This window comes from Salvelinus namaycush, chromosome 13 (assembly GCF_016432855.1).
Source record: "Salvelinus namaycush isolate Seneca chromosome 13, SaNama_1.0, whole genome shotgun sequence".
Classification (NCBI taxonomy): Eukaryota; Metazoa; Chordata; class Actinopteri; order Salmoniformes; family Salmonidae; genus Salvelinus; species Salvelinus namaycush.
In genome coordinates this window covers 24,333,755-24,351,937 of record NC_052319.1, presented here as the reverse complement: position 1 = coordinate 24,351,937, position 18,183 = coordinate 24,333,755, and the positions used below count along the sequence as shown (strand labels likewise).

Genomic DNA, 18,183 nt, shown 5'->3' with positions numbered 1-18,183 from the left:
GATCGCTCATTGTTCTCGTGGGGGTCTTTGAGTCGGTTTATTTGTTGTTGTGAAGACTGGCTCATTGTAAACAGACAGCGAGGTTTGGGGGAAGGGGGGGGGGGGGGGCTTTGCTAGGAGGGCTGGTGCAGACATGGGAGCGCTCACAGCTCCCTTTCGCTCGGTCGATGGCAGCAGGTGCTCATGCCCGGAGGCGCACGAAAAGGGAGGGATAGGGAGCAGCGCGTTATTACTTAAAGACCATGTCACAGTGAAATGAGGGCACTTTTCGTCCCGTTTGGTGTTGGCTGGGGGCTCTGAGCTTGTCCGTTTGTCTCCCCACCCACCCGCTCACTCCTTCCTCCCCAGCATTTACTCCCTCCACAGAGCCACATCTGCAAGGTCTTTCTTTCTTTCTTCCTTCCTTCCTTTCCTTCTCCCTCTCTCTTTCTCTCTCTCTCTCTCTCTCTGTTGCTCTCTCTTTCGTTCTTTCTCTCCTCACAGAGAGAGAGAGAGAGACAATATAATGTGTGTGAGAAAGAGAGAGATGTAAAGATCCTCAGATTGTGTAGAGGTTTTCCTTTAATTCATCTGTATCTCTATGAATGCTTCTGTAGGCCAACAAGGTCAGAAATGAGTGATGTCACATTGACCTCTGTAATTATCCGTCTATGCATTGGGAACAAAGTGATAATGGTTTAAAACGAAGGTATTTCATGGGTCAGAGTGTTTTGTGTCAGCCGTCCTCCATGTGTTCTCCATTCACATCAACACCAGTGGAGAGAGAGACTGCTGCTGTATGCACATTGCTTTCTGCTGCCAAGATACAGTAGCTAATCCTTTTAGAGCACTGCTGCAAAATCTTTGGGCATGTAATCACACACACACGCACGCACGCACGCACGCACGCACGCACGCACGCACGCACGCACGCACGCACGCACGCACGCACGCACGCACACACACACACACACACACACACACACTGCTGTAAAGGATGTCTGAGTGGCAGGTGATTATTTCCAAAGTGGCGTGGAAAGGGGAGGTCAATGAGTGGTGATAAGAGACAGTGGTTCCCTGATGTTGCTGCCCTGCACATCGCTGATAGCTGTCTGACTCCCTGACCTCTGACCTTTGTGAGGTCTAGTGATCAACAACCGGGGCCATTTGGATGGGGTCAGATTCTAACCTGTGAGGGATGTGTACTTCACACTAACCCCTCAGTAGACAGGGTATAAGTAACCTTTAATAATTATGATAACTCGACTCCATTACACTGTTGTCAGCTATCAGACAGTTTAGCAGAGCTAGGTGAAATGGGATTCTATTTATTCATTTCTAAGTGTGCTGATAAGTGTGTGTGTGTGTGCATGCGTGCGTGCGTGCGTGCGTGCGTGCGTGCGTGTGTGCTCTTCTGGCTTGTGTATATTTTGTTGTTTTAAGCATGGGAGGTACAATTACTCTACATGAGTAGTAAATAATGACTCTACCTGGTCAATTATTAGACCTATCTGTTATGTCCCACAGCCTGCCACTCTGTGTGTACACAAGAGACTGGGAGAGATACATACTGTTGTGCTGGCTGGACTGACTGACTGCTGACCTTTAGAGGTCTGTCTCACTAATCCCCCCCTCTCTCTCTCTCTCTCTCTCTCTCTCTCTCGGGTGTCCAGTATGAGGACTGTCATGAGGGACTGTCCATGGATCATCATGGAAACCTGTGATTGACAGACAGGCGCTAGCCCCGTCTGGCTGGCAGGCCGTCATTACGATGAGCAGGAGGAGATTTGCTATACGGCGACAGGACCGTACAAAAAATGTCAACGATCGCCAGAGCCCCAGACTTCCTCCCATCCCCCAAGTACCTCAGCTAATGTTACCTAATGCTATCTAATGTTATCTAATGCCCATATTTATCATTCAAATCATCTAGACTGCAGTTAGCTGCAACACACCCCCCCACACACTTCACTGACTCACCCTATGTACCAACACCCCCACACACCTCACTGACTCACCCTATGTACCAACACCTCAACACACCTCACTCAAACCCCCTTACACTTTCCCCATGTTCCTTATCCCAACCACTTTGGAACATACCCATCCTCCACCTGTCTGTCACTAATCACTCCCTACACTCCTCACCCCAACGGTCCCTCCCCCCACCCACCCCCTCCCTACCCCCACACACCTTAGCCTGCCTCCTATGTAAATACCCTGTCTCCCTCTATTGGCCTATGTCCCAGCAGCGCTCTGCATGTTAACATTTCTAAACCCCCTCAAATTGTGACTAATAAACATTTTGTAGCCTTCAGTCTATTTGAACAGTCAGCCAGCCCTGCATGCCAAACAGCTAGCTAGAACAGACTGAGACAGACTGGCACCCTGACCAGAGAGTACGTGCTAGGTTTATCCTCTCTTACATACATCACCAGATTACTCCTGTTTGGCAGGACAGTGACAAAGGACCAGCCAATGCCTGGCAAACTGACAGGCATCCGGGCTAGTTAGCACCTAGGAAGAGGTTCTATAAAGATAAAGGAGAAAAGACAAGCAATGTGTACCCATTCTTCTCCTCTCCAGTGAAGTCTTACCACTCATCCTTCTCCTCTCCAGTGAAGTCTTACCACTCATCCTTCTCCTCTCCAGTGAAGTCTTACCACTCATCCTTCTCTTCTCCAGTGAAGTCTTACCACTCATCCTTCTCCTCTCCAGTGAAGTTTTATCACTCATCCTTCTCCTCTCCAGTGAAGTCTTACCACTCATCCTTCACCTCTCCAGTGAAGTTTTACCACTCATCCTTCTCCTCTCCAGTGAAGTCTTACCACTCATCCTGCTCCTCTACAGTGAAGTTTTACCACTCATCCTTCTCCTCTCCAGTGAAGTCTTACCACTCATCCTTCTCCTCTACAGTGAAGTTTTACTACTCATCCTTCTCCTCTCCAGTGAAGTTTTATCACTCATCCTTCTCCTCTCCAGTGAAGTCTTACCACTCATCCTTCTCCTCCACAGTGAAGTTTTACCACTCATCCTTCTCCTCTCCAGTGAAGTCTTACCACTCATCCTTCACCTCTTCAGTGAAGTCTTACCACTCATCCTTCTCCTCTCCAGTGAAGTCTTACCACTCATCCTTCTCCTCTCCAGTGAAGTTTTATCACTCATCCTTCTCCTCTACAGTAAAGTTTTACCACTCATCCTTCACCTCTCCAGTGAAGTCTTACCACTCATCCTTCTCCTCTACAGTGAAGTTTTACCACTCATCCTTCTCCTCTCCAGTGAAGTCTTACCACTCATCCTTCTCCTCTACAGTGAAGTTTTACCACTCATCCTTCACCTCTCCAGTGAAGTCTTACCACTCATCCTTCTCCTCTCCAGTGAAGGTTTACCACTCATCCTTCTCCTCTACAGTGAAGTTTTACCACTCATCCTTCTCCTCTCCAGTGAAGTCTTACCACTCATCCTTCTCCTCTACAGTGAAGTTTTACTACTCATCCTTCTCCTCTCCAGTGAAGTTTTATCACTCATCCTTCTCCTCTACAGTGAAGTTTTACCACTCATCATTCACCTCTCCAGTGAAGTCTTACGACTCATCCTTCTCCTCTCCAGTGAAGTCTTACCACTCATCCTTCTCCTCTCCAATGAAGTTTTAATACTCATCCTTCTCCTCTCCAGTGAAGTCTTACCACTCATCCTTCTCCTCTCCAGTGAAGTTTTACCACTCATCCTTCACCTCTCCAGTGAAGTCTTACCACTCATCCTTCTCCTCTCCAGTGAAGTCTTACCACTCATCCTTCACCTCTCCAGTGAAGTCTTACCACTCATCCTTCACCTCTCCAGCGAAGTCTTACCACTCATCCTTCACCTCTCCAGTGAAGTCTTACCACTCATCCTTCTCCTCTACAGTGAAGTTTTACCACTCATCCTTCTCCTCTCCAGTGAAGTCTTACCACTCATCCTTCTCCTCTACAGTGAAGTTTTACCACTCATCCTCCTCCTCTCCAGTGAAGTTTTATCACTCATCCTTCTCCTCTACAGTGAAGTTTTACCACTCATCATTCACCTCTCCAGTGAAGTCTTACGACTCATCCTTCTCCTCTCCAGTGAAGTCTTACCACTCATCCTTCTCCTCTCCAGTGAAGTCTTACCACTCATCCTTCTCCTCTCCAGTGAAGTCTTACCACTCATCCTTCTCCTCTCCAGTGAAGTCTTACCACTCATCCTTCACCTCTTCAGTGAAGTCTTACCACTCATCCTTCTCCTCTCCAGTGAAGTCTTACCACTCATCCTCCTCTCCAGTGAATTCTTACCACTCATCCTTCTCCTCTCCAGTGAAGTCTTACCACTCATCCTTCTCCTCCACAGTGAAGTTTTACCACTCATCCTTCTCCTCTCCAGTGAAGTCTTACCACTCATCCTTCACCTCTTCAGTGAAGTCTTACCACTCATCCTTCTCCTCTCCAGTGAAGTCTTACCACTCATCCTTCTCCTCTACAGTGAAGTTTTACCACTCATCCTTCTCCTCTCCAGTGAAGTCTTACCACTCATCCTTCTCCTCTACAGTGAAGTTTTACCACTCATCCTTCTCCTCTCCAGTGAAGTCTTACCACTTATCCTTCTCCTCTACAGTGAATTTTTACCACTCATCCTTCTCCTCTCCAGTGAAGTTTTACCACTCATCCTTCACCTCTCCAGTGAAGTCTTACCACTCATCCTTCTCCTCTTCAGTGAAGTCTACCACTCATCCTTCTCCTCTCCAGTGAAGTCTTACCACTCATCCTTCTCCTCTCCAGTGAAGTCTTACCACTCATCCTTCACCTCTCCAGTGAAGTCTTACCACTCATCCTTCACCTCTCCAGTGAAGTCTTACCACTCATCCTTCTCTTCTTCAGTGAAGTCTTACCACTCATCCTTCTCCTCTCCAGTGAAGTCTTACCACTCATCCTTCTCCTCTCCAGTGAAGTCTTACCACTCATCCTTCTCCTCTTCAGTGAAGTGTTACCACTCATCCTTCTCCTCTCCAGTGAAGTCTTACCACTCATCCTTCTCCTCTCCAGTGAAGTCTTACCACTCATCCTTCACCTCTCCAGTGAAGTTTTACCACTCATCCTTCACCTCTCCAGTGAAGTCTTACCACTCATCCTTCTCCTCTTCAGTGAAGTCTTACCACTCATCATTCTCCTCTCCAGTGAAGTCTTACCACTCATCCTTCTCCTCTCCAGTGAAGTCTTACCACTCATCCTTCACCTCTCCAGCTCATGGCCAAGACACAGTGTGCATTTTGTAGTCATACAACTCTTCTACCTTGAGTGATACCACAAAGAAACAATACATTTTCAATATACACTTTCAAATTGCTTTCTGTCACCTTCCCTTGAAGCCAGAGGAGACAATCTCAGTTCCGTTAGAGAGGGAATTAAAATAGAGGATCATTGTAGAGTACAAGGAGGAAAGGTGAGGACAACTGTTATGTGAGGCCACAAACAAACTATAATATGTAATTTCAATAGTTTTTCATTCATTTGAAATCTGTTCCTTAAGCTTGTGTTTTTTAATTAATGTAATTTATCTGGGAGATGCTTGATGCAGTGGTTATATCTGTGGTAGGGAAATACTCTGCAGATTTAAGCATTTAATCCAATGTCGAGATTTTGATTGCATCAACAATGGCTTAATCAAACAATCATCTTTATGGATTTGTATTAAAGATTTTATATCAACGTATTAAGTTGAAATCAAAATAATTTTTGTTGATGAAGTCTTGCCTCTGTCCATTTTGAGGATTGACTGTAAATCTTTCCCTTGAAATATAAATAAAATGCAAAATAAAGTGAAGTCATCTAAGTTGATTGTGTTCCGTCACCCTATTGTTAACACGCATTCACAGGTGCACACACACAAACACACACACAAACACTAGAAGAAAAACACACACACACACACACACACACACACACACACACTCACACAGAGAAATACACATATTATGTCTATCTAGCTGCTACCAACCTGGGATTTGAAATGACTGGAAACCAACACAGGATTTGATTGCTATTAGTAGCAGTGCTACAGTGTGATGTTGTAGTTAGTTTCGTGGTGTGTTACTCTGGGGGATGTTCCTGTACAGCCAGACTGTGTACAGGAACATGATGTGTTAGTCTGTGGGATGTCTCTCTCTTTGACCATGCTGGTCATTTATGAACATTTGAACATCTTGGCCATGTTCTGTTATAATCTCCACCCGGCACAGCCAGAAGAGGACTGGCCACCCCTCATAGCCTGGTTCCTCTCGAGGTTTCTTCCTAGGTTTTGGCCTTTCTAGGGAGTTTTTCCTAGCCACCGTGCTTCTACACCTGCATTTCTTGCTGTTTGGGGTTTTAGGCTGGGTTTCTGTACAGCACTTTGAGATATCAGCTGATGTACGAAGGGCTATATAAATACATTTGATTTGATTTAATTTGATATACAGGTGTCGTTTCACCCAGACAGACTGTGTACAGGAACATGGTAATAGGCATCTCATGTGACTACACAAAGTCATTACCAGCATGTTGCTCTGATAGGCACAGTACCTCTCCCTGTTCACACACACACACACACACTCACACACACACACACACACACACACACACACACACACACACACACACACACACACACACACACACACACACACACACACACACACACACACACACACACACACACACACACACACACACACACACACACACTCTCACAGAGAGACACAGCCACACACACACACACACACACACACACACACTCTCACAGAGAGACACAGCCACACACACACACTCCGGAGAGATCTCTGGTTATCACACCCCTGCAGATTGTTCTGTACTACTTACGGAAACACACACATCTCAAGATGTGGCCACTCTTGCCAACAGTGAGCCCAGTGTTAAGAACAGTTGTTGTCGTTGTTGTCGTCTGTGTGTGTTTTTTTTAGCATCTCTAAATTCCCAGGCAGCGTTGCTAAGGTGCTTTGGGAGAGGATTAACTAACTTTGGCTGGCGTAGATGAGCAAGCCTTGCAGATTTCCTACCAGCAAGAAAAAGACAAAGAAAGAGGGGAAGAAAGAGGAGAAGGAGGAAGTAAAGGAGGGAAAGGACAACAGGGAAATTAGTATAACAGCTTGTGTAAACATGATGACTTGAGAGAGGTAACGAGCTAGAGGAGAGGAAAGGGAGAGAAAGGACTTTTTCTCTCTCTTTGTCTGTGCACATCATTCTGTGTATACATCTCACTCACTATCTCTCTCTCTCTCTCTCTCTCTCTCTCTCTCTCTCTCTCTCTCTCTCTCTCTCTCTCTCTCTCTCTCGCTCTCTCTCTCTCTCTCTCTCCATTCCCAGAAGGTGACAGTTCAGTTCCAGACTCTTTTGTCTCTCCTCTGTTACGACTTCAAACAGCAGTGCTGCTCTGGTCATACTGTTGACGCCTGGAGAAGAGTGGTGCTCTGCGTCTCGGGTTTACTTGTCTCTGAGTGTCCTTGGAGACATTCTTCCCCTCTCTTTCGCTCTCTCTCTCTCTCTACCTCTCTCTCCCTCTTATTTTCTTCTCTCTCTTACTTCTTCATCCCCCCTCTCCCTATCTCTACCTCTCTCTCTCTCTACGTCCTTCTACCTATTTTTAATTAGAGTGTAGACTAGTATAGGCGGAGAGGAGTGGTGAGGAGCTCTAAACCACGTTTACCAATTACCAAGCTGTTCAGCTGCGTGTCAGGGACCCACTCTGATCCTGTCAATCCATATGGAGTTTTATGTGAATTAAAAACAATTACACTTTAAGTGACTCATAAGAATCCAGAATATATTTGATTTTGATAACTTATTAGCGTGGGCAGGGACTAAGATGGTTCTTAATAACCTTATATCCTTTTTCTATATTTTATGCTCAACACTCCATGGAGGATAACATTTTTTGATCTGTGTATCTTGAAGCGCTGTATACTTCCAGGACCCTTTGATCACGTGACTGTAGTATACTATTTCAATAACAACTTTATTATCCCCAAAGGGCAATTCGTAAGACAAAGCACAAAAGCATGGCCTACTTCTAAAATGCCCCATTCTCATGCACGGGCTGACACGGCTTGACCATGTGTTCCATTCGTACAAACCATAACTCGCTTTGGAGGAATCATAAATGATCATATTATTTTATCATGTTATTAAATATTCATCAGATATTAGTTGTTGCTTGTCGCTGTATTTGTTGTTGTTGTTGCTGTTCTCAGAACCTGGCTGTGATCAGCCCAGGCAGGACGTCCAGAGAGGGAGAGAGGCTCACACGTGTCTGTTTGAATCCCCTTCTCGGGCGTCTCATTTCAGGACCAGCGTAACCAGATGCCTCCTGGTCGTGGAACACAAAGCACTTGACAGAGGGCCATAGCCACCTCTCCTCTCCTCCTCCCCACATCCACTCCTCCCTCCATCCCTCCATCCCCACGCCTGACTGTTTCAGGTTACATCTCGCACTCTCCTTCACTGTTCCCCCTGAGAAGTGGTAGGCCGGTAAGGGACTCTCAGGTGTGTGTGTGTCTGTGTGTTTGCTTGTACCTGTGCATGCGCATGTGTGCGCGTGCGTACTCAGTGTGAGTATATGTATATGTATGTGTGGGTGTGTGTGTGTGTCAGACAGGTGAGCTACTCTCAGGTGGGTGTGTGTGGGCTGGACTGGCTGTGTTCTCTGATTGGGTGAGCTGAGGTGTGGCGGCGGCTGCCTTTCAACCACTGATCCCCTCAGAAGTACTCATCGGATCAGACCCTGCCTGCCTACTGGGCTGGCTCTCTGCCTCCCGCTCCACGGCTGCTAGGGTCGCTCACTCCACCACAAGGACTGTGTGCTCTCGTTCTCCGTGGCCGACGTGAGTAAGTCATTTACGAGTGTTAACCCTCGCAAGGCTTCCAGCCCAGACGGCATCCACAGTCGTGTCCTCAGAGCATGTGCAGCCCAGCTGGCTGGAGTTATTACGGACATACTCAATCTATCCATATTCAATCTCTCCATGTTATCCCCACTTGCTTAAAGATGTCCACCATTGTTCCTGTACCCAAGATAGCGCAGGCTATCGCCCCGTAGCACTCACATCTGTCATCATGAAGTGCTTAGAGAGGCTAATGAAGGATCATATCACCTCAGCCTTACCCTAGACCCACTACAATTCACATTCCCCCCCCAAACAGATCCACAGATGACACCAGGTGGTGAAGGTAGGCAACAACACCTCTGCCACTCTGATCCTCAATAAGGGGGCCCCACAGGGGTGCGTGTTCTGCCCCCTCCTGCACTCCCTGTTCACCCATGACTGTGAGGCCATGCACATCTCCAACTCATTTATCAAGTTTTCTGATGACACAACAGTGGTAGGACTGATTACTAGCAATGAAGGAGGTGTGAGCCCTGGCGAAGTGGAGCCAGGAAACTAACTTCTCCAGCAAAGTCAACAAAACGAAGGAGCTGATCATGGACTACAGGAGAGAGAGCATGCCCCCATCCACATCGACTGGGCTGCAATGGAGAGGGCCAAAAGTTAAAAGTTCCTCGGTGTGCACATCACCGCACCGACAGCTTGGTGAAGAAGATGCAACAACGCCTGTTCAACCTCAGGAGGCTGAAACATTTTGGCTTGGCCCCTAAGACCCTAAAAAATTACACAGGCTGTGTCACCGCCTGGTACGGCAACTGTACCGTCCGCAAACACAGGGCTCTCCACCGGCGGCACACTACCTGCCCTCCAGAACATCTACAGCACCTGGTGTCACAGGAAGGCCAAGAAGATCATCATAGACTTCAGTACCGAGCCAAGGTCTGTTCATCCCGCTACCATCTAGAAGGCGGAGACAGTACAGGTGTATCAAATCTGGAACCGAGAGACTGATAAACAGCTTCTATCTCCAAACCATCAAACTGTTAAACAGCTTCTATCTCCAGACCATCAGACTGTTAAACAGCTTTTATATCCAGACCATCAGACTGATAAACAGCTTCTATCTCCAAACCATCAGACTGTTAAACAGCTTCTATCTCCAGACCATCAGACTGTTAAACAGCTTCTATCTCCAGACCATCAGACTGTTAAACAGCTTCTATCTCCAAACCATCAGACTGTTAAACAGCTTCTATCTCCAAACCATCAGACTGTTAAACAGCTTCTATCTCCAGACCATCAGACTGTTAAACAGCTTCTATCTCCAAACCATCAGACTGTTAAACAGCTTCTATCTCCAGACCATCAGACTGATAAACAGCTTCTATCTCCAGACCATCAGACTGTTAAACAGCTTCTATCTCCAGACCATCAGACTGTTAAACAGCTTCTATCTCCAGACCATCAGACTGTTAAACAGCTTCTATCTCCAGACCATCAGACTGATAAACAGCTTCTATCTCCAGACCATCAGACTGTTAAACAGCTTCTATCTCCAAACCATCAGACTGTTAAACAGCTTCTATCTCCAAACCATCAGACTAATAAACAGCTTCTATCTCCAGACCATCAGACTGTTAAACAGCTTCTATCTCCAGACCATCAGACTGATAAACAGCTTCTATCTCCAGACCATCAGACTGTTAAACACCTTCTATCTCCAGACCATCAGACTGTTAAACAGCTTCTATCTCCAGACCATCAGACTGATAAACAGCTTCTATCTCCAGACCATCAGACTGTTAATTAAACAGCTTCTATCTCCAGGCCATCAGACTGTTAAACAGCTTCTATCTCCAAACCATCAGACTGTTAAACAGCTTTTATCTCCAGACCATCAGACGGTTAAACAGCTTCTATCTCCAGACCATCAGACTGTTAAACAGCTTCTATCTCCAAACCATCAGACTGATAAACAGCTTCTATCTCCAGACCATCAGACTGATAAACAGCTTCTATCTCCAGACCATCAGACTGTTAAACAGCTTCTATCTCCAAACCATCAGACTGTTAAACAGCTTCTATCTCCAGACCATCAGACTGATAAACAGCTTCTATCTCCAGACCATCACACTGTTAAACAGCTTCTATCTCCAGACCATCAGACTGTTAAACAGCTTCTATCTCCAGACCATCAGACGGTTAAACAGCTTCTATCTCCAGACCATCAGACTGTTAAACAGCTTCTATCTCCAGACCATCAGACTGTTAAACAGTCACTATCAGCAGGCCTCCACCCGGTACTCTACTACGCAGAGACTGCTGCCCTATGTACATAGTCACTGAACACGGGTCACTTTAATAATGCTTACATACTGTTTGACCCACTTGATATGTATACTGTATTCTAGTCATGGCTGATCCTATATATTATACTAAACAAAAACATAAACACAACATGTAAAGTGTTGGTCCCATGTTTCATGAGCTTAAATAAAAGATCCCATACATTTTCCATAAGCACAAAAAGCTTATTTGTCTCAAATTCTGTACACAAACTTGGTTACATCCCTGTTAGTAAGCATTTCTCCTTTGCCAAGATAATCCATCCACCTGACAGGTATGGCATATCAAGAAGCTGATTAAACAACATAATCATTACACAGGTCACCTTATGCTGGGGACAACAAAGGCCACTCTAAAATGTGCAGTTTTGTCACACAACACAATGCCACAGAAGTCTCAAGTTTTGAGGGAATGTGTAATTGGCATGCTGACTGCAGGAATGTCCACCAGAGCTGCTGTCAGACTTCAATGACATTCAGAGACTTGTCCCGAAGTCACTCCTGTGTTGTATTGGCTGTGTGCTTAGGGTCATTGTCCTGTTGGAAGGTGAACCTTCGCCCCAGTCTGTGGTCCTGAGCACCCTGGAACAGGTTTTCATCAAGTATCTCTCTGTACTTTGCTCCGTTCCCTCGATCCTGACTAGTATCCCAGTCCCTGCTGCTGAAAAACATCCCCACAGCATGATGCTGCCACCACCATGCTTCACCATAGGGATGGTGTCAGGTATCTTCCAGATGTGACGCTTGGCTTTCAGGCCAAAGCGTTCAATCTTGGTTTCATCAGACCAGGGAATCTTGTTTCTCATGGTCTGGGAGTCCTTTAGATGCCTTTTGGCAAACTCCAAGCTGGCTGTTATGTCTTTTACTGAGGAGTGGCTTCCGTCTTGATCACTCTACCATAAAGGCCTGATTGGTGGAGTGCTCCAGAAACAGTTGTCCTTCTGGAAAGTTCTCCCATCTCCACAGAGGAACTATGGAGCTCTTTCAGAGTGACCATCGGGTTCTTGGTCACTTCCCTGACCAAGGCCCTTCTCTCTCAATTGCTCAGTTTGGCCTGACGGCCAGCTCTAGGAAGTCTTGGTGGTTCCAAACTTCTTCCATTTAAGAATGATGGAGGCCACTGTGTTCTTGGGGACCTTCAATGCTGCAGAAATGTTTCGGTACCCTTCCCCCAGATCTGAGCCTCGACACAATCCTGTCTCTGAGCTCTATGGACAATTCCTTTGACCTCATGGCTTGGTTTTTCCTCTGACAAGCACTGTCAACTGTGGGACCTTATATAGACAGGTGTGTGCCCTTTCAAATCATGTCCAATCAATTGAACTTACCACAGGTGGACTCCAAGCAAGTTGTAGAAACAACTGAAGGATGATCAATGGAAACAGGATGAAAATATAAAAATACATTTGCAAAAATTTCTAAAAACCTGTTTTTGCTTTGTCATTATGGGCTATTGTGTATAGATTGATGAGGGGAAAAACGATGTAATCCATTTTAGAATAAAGCTGTAACATGCATTTTATATCTCAATTTCACTATTTTGCCCTTGTCCCTGACCCAGACTTTTAAGCTTCTACTAAGTTTTTCTATGAGAAAACATTAATAATTACGCATTATATAATGTTATGCACTACAGAAAGAGTAAATTAATAAAAATCTATATCAATATTTATTGTGAGTATGCCCTTTATATTGTTTTTTACACAAAATATACCTGTCCTTTGGGAGTGGTGTCATTTCCACCACTGAGGACAAATTCCTTCAAGAGAATGTTAATTTAGTTACCATGGAAACATATTGTGACACTGAAGCACATGGCTGCAGTGGACAGTTGTTCCAGATGTGATGTCCTGAAGTTTAAGAGAAGTCAAGGTAAATATTGCTTGTGTAGAGAATATTTTAATTGTCAGTCATTTCTAAACAGGCTATAATTACTTTAATTTGTGGTAGAACTTTTGATTAAAAAAAAAATACTTTATGTATTTAAGGTAAACGATATGCTAGCTGTAATACTAATCAAAGCATGCTAAGTTGTCTGTCAATTTTCTCCAGAAACTGTAGAAATGTCATTTCCATCACAGTCATTTCCATCACAAACTTAGGTGTGGTGGAAATGACAAAGTGGTGGAAATGACACAAATCCATTATCTTATTCGTTTTTACTTAACTTTTTTTTAAACTTTAGGCTTATTTAATCATGTTTTAAATTAATTGAATCTTGAAAATTCTCCAAGGTGTGCACAAGTTAAAAACGAAGTAGTATTTGTCTTAATTTTTTTAGAAGATGCCAAATAAAACAACACAGAGGTCACAGACATATAGAAACAAAATAAAAAATGATCCTATATGATACCAGGAACATCTGTAAAAAGACAGGGAGAGATACTGGAAGAAAAAAAGAGAAGGGAGAAGTGAAATCTATCTCTGAGCTTACAAAGCGAGAACAAAGAAACAAGAGATGGCAATGGAAATGTAATCAACGGAATAGAAGACAGACTTTAAAGAGAACCGTTGCAATGGAGACCTACCTATCAGCCAACACACCACCTCAGTCACCAGATGACTTGCAGCCAGAACATGAGGCCAACATACCTGCCCCTGACTTACATACCCCTGATGCACACCCTGGTACCCCAACCTCATCGTCTGCAACATGAATGAGAAGTCGAATACTTGCTGGAAGGAAAAAGGTTGGAAGAGGTCACTCAAAAGCATACAGAGATCTTAGTATGACAAATGTCAAACTTGATAATGCTTTACGGAAAGTGAAAAATACAAAAAAAGGTATGATCGACTGATGAACAAAATGAAGAGACAAGATTCCCCAAAACAAAGACAGAACAGCAAATGAAGGGAACTCCGAAGAACTTGAGAAGGATTTTATTGTTTCAAAATACCATCATTGCAGAGTTAAAACAAAAGTATAAAAAAATGTGCAGTGCCAAAGACAAACAAGTGGCTTCAAAAATTCTCAGAGGCAACATTCTGAGAAAGTATGGGCTGGTCAAAGCCGCAAAGAGAGAATTTGGATTTTGAACGGCACAATTCAGAACCTTTATCAAAAGTTAAAGAGGGAATATTCAGAAATCCAAATTTCCTACTGTGAATTCTGCAAAATAGGTCCTTTTAGGGTTGTCAAGCCAGCAGTCCAGGATAGGGACACATGCCTCTGCAAAACCCACGCCAACCTCCAGTTCATGGCGGACAAACTACAGCATCACAAAGTGATCAGCTGCAGCAACATTGAGAAAGTTATTGAGTCTTTGTGCTGTGAGAACCTGAAGAAAGAGTGCATATATAGAGAGTGCTGCCTTTGTCAAGCAAAAGCGCGTAAAACATCTGACTTTGCTGCTGGTGAGCAGACATGGTGGTTTGAGTGGGAAAACAAAGCTGAAGAGAGAGAGAAGAAGAACAAAGAGGGAAACGTGGAGAAGTTCACTATACATTTGACAGTATAAGAAAAGGTATGTGGCACTGCAGATTCTACTGGAGGACTTCTCCAAAGGATTGAAAGAGAAGTTGGGGAAACACGTGTACAACATTCCACACCAATACTCAGTTGAGAGAATTAAAAGACACTCTGGGGGAAGAGGAGATCATTGTGCATATTGACTTTGCAGAGAACTACCTGTGTAAATACACCAGTGAAATCCAGGCAGTTCACTTTGGTGATTCTCACAAGCAAGTGACCCTCCACACCTGTGTTGGATATACCACAAATGATACCGTTTCACTTTGCTCACTGAGCTCTTCTATGCAGCATGACCCCCCCCCCCCTCTGTTATCTGGGCCCATCTCTCAAAAACACTGGCCTACTTCCTTGAGCTCTGCCTATTGGCTACTGCTGTACACTTTGTGAGTGATGGGCCTACAACCCAGTATAGGTCTGAAATGTTTAACAATGGTTGTTGTTCAAAATGTTTGCAATAAAATGTTGTTTTCATACGATTTGTTTTTACATAGATGTCATTTCCACCACACCTTGTCATTTCCACCACACCTTGTCATTTCCACCACACCTTGTCATTTCCACCTCACCTTGTCATTTCCACCACACCTTGTCATTTCCACCTCACCTTGTCATTTCCACCACACCTTGTCATTTCCACCACACCTTGTCATTTCCACCACACCTTGTCATTTCCACCACACCTTGTCATTTCCACCACACCTTGTCATTTCCATCACACCTTGTCATTTCCACCACACCTTGTCATTTCCACCACACCTTGTCATTTCCACCACACCTTGTCATTTCCACCACACCTTGTCATTTCCACCACACCTTGTCATTTCCACCACACCTTGTCATTTCCACCACACCTTGTCATTTCCATCACACCTTGTCATTTCCATCACACCTTGTCATTTCCACCACACCTTGTCATATCCACCACACCTTGTCATTTCCACCACACCTTGTCATTTCCATCACACCTTGTCATTTCCACCACACCTTGTCATATCCACCACACCTTGTCATTTCCACCACACCTTGTCATTTCCACCACACCTTGTCATTTCCACCACACCTTGTCATTTCCACCACACCTTGTCATTTCCACCACACCTTGTCATTTCCACCTCACATTGTCATTTCCACCACACCTTGTCATTTCCACCTCACATTGTCATTTCCACCACACCTTGTCATTTCCACCACACCTTGTCATATCCACCACACCTTGACATTTCCACCTCACATTGTGTCATTTCCACCACACCTTGTCATTTCCACCTCACCTTGTCATTTCCACCACACCTTGTCATTTCCACCACACCTTGTCATTTCCACCACACCTTGTCATTTCCACCACACCTTGTCATTTCCACCACACCTTGTCATTTCCACCACACCTTGTCATTTCCATCACACCTTGTCATTTCCACCACACCTTGTCATTTCCACCACACCTTGTCATTTCCATCACACCTTGTCATTTCCACCACACCTTGTCATTTTCACCACACCTTGTCATTTCCACCACACCTTGTCATTTCCACCACACCTTGTCATATCCACCACACCTTGTCATTTCCACCACACATTGTCATTTCCACCACACCTTGTCATTTCCACCACACCTTGTCATTTCCACCTCACCTTGTCATTTCCACCACACCTTGTCATTTCCACCACACCTTGTCATTTCCACCTCACCTTGTCATTTCCACCACACATTGTCATTTCCACCTCACCTTGTCATTTCCACCACACCATGTCATTTCCACCACACCTTGTCATTTCCACCACACCTTGTCATTTCCACCACACCTTGTCATTTCCACCACACCTTGTCATTTCCACCACACCTTGTCATTTCCATCACAACCCATATTTTGAGGTAAATTAGTATATTATGTATAATTTACATACATTTATTTGTTTTAGATATGGAAATTATATGGTTGTTGTCATAATCTCATAAAAAGGTTGGATGGAAATATATAATTTTTCATGATAAATAAATGTTTTCAGCTGTCACCAAGGTAAGTTAATACATTCAGGCGTCATGTTGAATTATTATTATTAGGAAAAACTTAAAAATCACTTTAAATATTATTCAATACAAGTTCATGTACAAATGTATAAGAAATCCGTTATAAATCAATTGTATGATATTTCATTTTCAACTAAAATTGATGTTTAATGACATGATGGAAATTACATTTGTGTGTGGCTGTCTGGGAAAATTGACAAAAATATATAAATTCCTGAATAGTACGATCGCAGCCATTATCAGATATCTTTCCTAGACAAATCAAAGACAAGTACAATACTGGTAAAATGGTGTTTTAATTTCTGAAAGTTTGCACGGCCAAAGTGCCCGAAGTTGCATAATCACCCATATACAGTACCAGTCAAAAGTTTAGACACACCTACTACAATATTTTCTATATTGTGAAGACATGAAAACTATTAAATAACACATATGGAATCATGTAAAACGCTGTCAAATATGTTTTATTTTTTACATTCTTCAAAGTAGCCACCCTTTGCTTTGATGACAGCTTTGCACACTCTTGACATTCTCCCAACCAGCTTCACCTGGAATGCTTTTCCAACAGTCTTGAAGAAGTTCCCACATATGCTGAGCACTTGTTGGCTGCTTTTCCTTCACTCTGCGGTCCAACTCATCCCAAACCATCTTCAATTGGGTTGAGGTCATCTGATGCAGCACTCTATCACTCTCCTTCTTGGTCAAATAGCCCTTACACAACCTGGAGGTGTGTTGGGTCATTGTCCTGTTTAAAAACAAATGACAGTCCCACTAAGCGCAAACCAGATGGGATGGCGTATCGCTGTAGAATGCTGTGGTAGCCATGCTGGTAAAGGGTGCCTTAAATTCTAATTAAATTACAGACAGTTTCACCAGCAAAGCACCCCCACACCATCACACCTCCTCCTCCATGCTTCACGGTGGGAACCACACATGCAGAGATCCTCCGCTCACCTACTTTGCGTCTCACAAAGATACATCGGTTGGAACCAAAAATCTCAAATTTGGACTCCAGACCAAAGGACAGATTTCCACCGGTCTAATGTCCATTGCTCGTGTTTTTGGACCAAGCAAGTCTCTTCTTATTATTGGTGTCCTTTAGTATTGGTTTCTTTGCAGCAATTCGACCATTAAGGCCTGATTCATGCAGTCTCCTGTGTTGAGATGTTTCTGTTACATGAACTCTGTGAAGCATTTATTTGGGCTGCAGTTTCTGAGACTGGTAACTCTAATGAACTTATCCTCTGCAGCAGAGGCAACTATTTTATATATATTTTCTAATTTAACCTTTATTTAACTAGGCAAGCGAGTTAAGAATAAATTATTATTTACATTGACGGGCTACCCCAGCCAAACCCTAACCCGGACGACGCTGGGCCAATTGTGCGCCGCCCTATGGGACATCCGATCACGGCCGGATGTGATACAGCCCAAGATCGAACCAGGGTCTGTAGTGACACCTCTAGCA

At 44.3% G+C, this 18,183-nt stretch overlaps 1 protein-coding gene across 1 annotated transcript; it reads left to right on the top strand.

Annotated features, from left to right (window-relative positions):
* Positions 1-1,423: 1,423 nt before the first annotated feature.
* Positions 1,424-5,266, top strand: LOC120058043 (flocculation protein FLO10-like). Its single transcript, XM_039006526.1, has 4 exons — positions 1,424-1,430; positions 2,566-3,488; positions 3,660-4,579; positions 4,708-5,266. Exons 1-4 carry the CDS (start codon positions 1,424-1,426, stop codon positions 5,264-5,266), a joined length of 2,409 nt encoding a protein of 802 aa, XP_038862454.1.
* Positions 5,267-18,183: the final 12,917 nt, after the last annotated feature.

Excerpts from the sequence above, each read along its gene's own strand:
- LOC120058043 (XM_039006526.1), top strand. Across the intron at positions 3,489-3,659 it reads ACTCATCCTTCTCCTCTCCA|TCTTACCACTCATCCTTCTC; the intron begins GTGAAGTTTTAT and ends TCTCCAGTGAAG. Across the intron at positions 4,580-4,707 it reads TCCTTCTCCTCTCCAGTGAA|TGAAGTCTACCACTCATCCT; the intron begins GTCTTACCACTT and ends TCTCCTCTTCAG.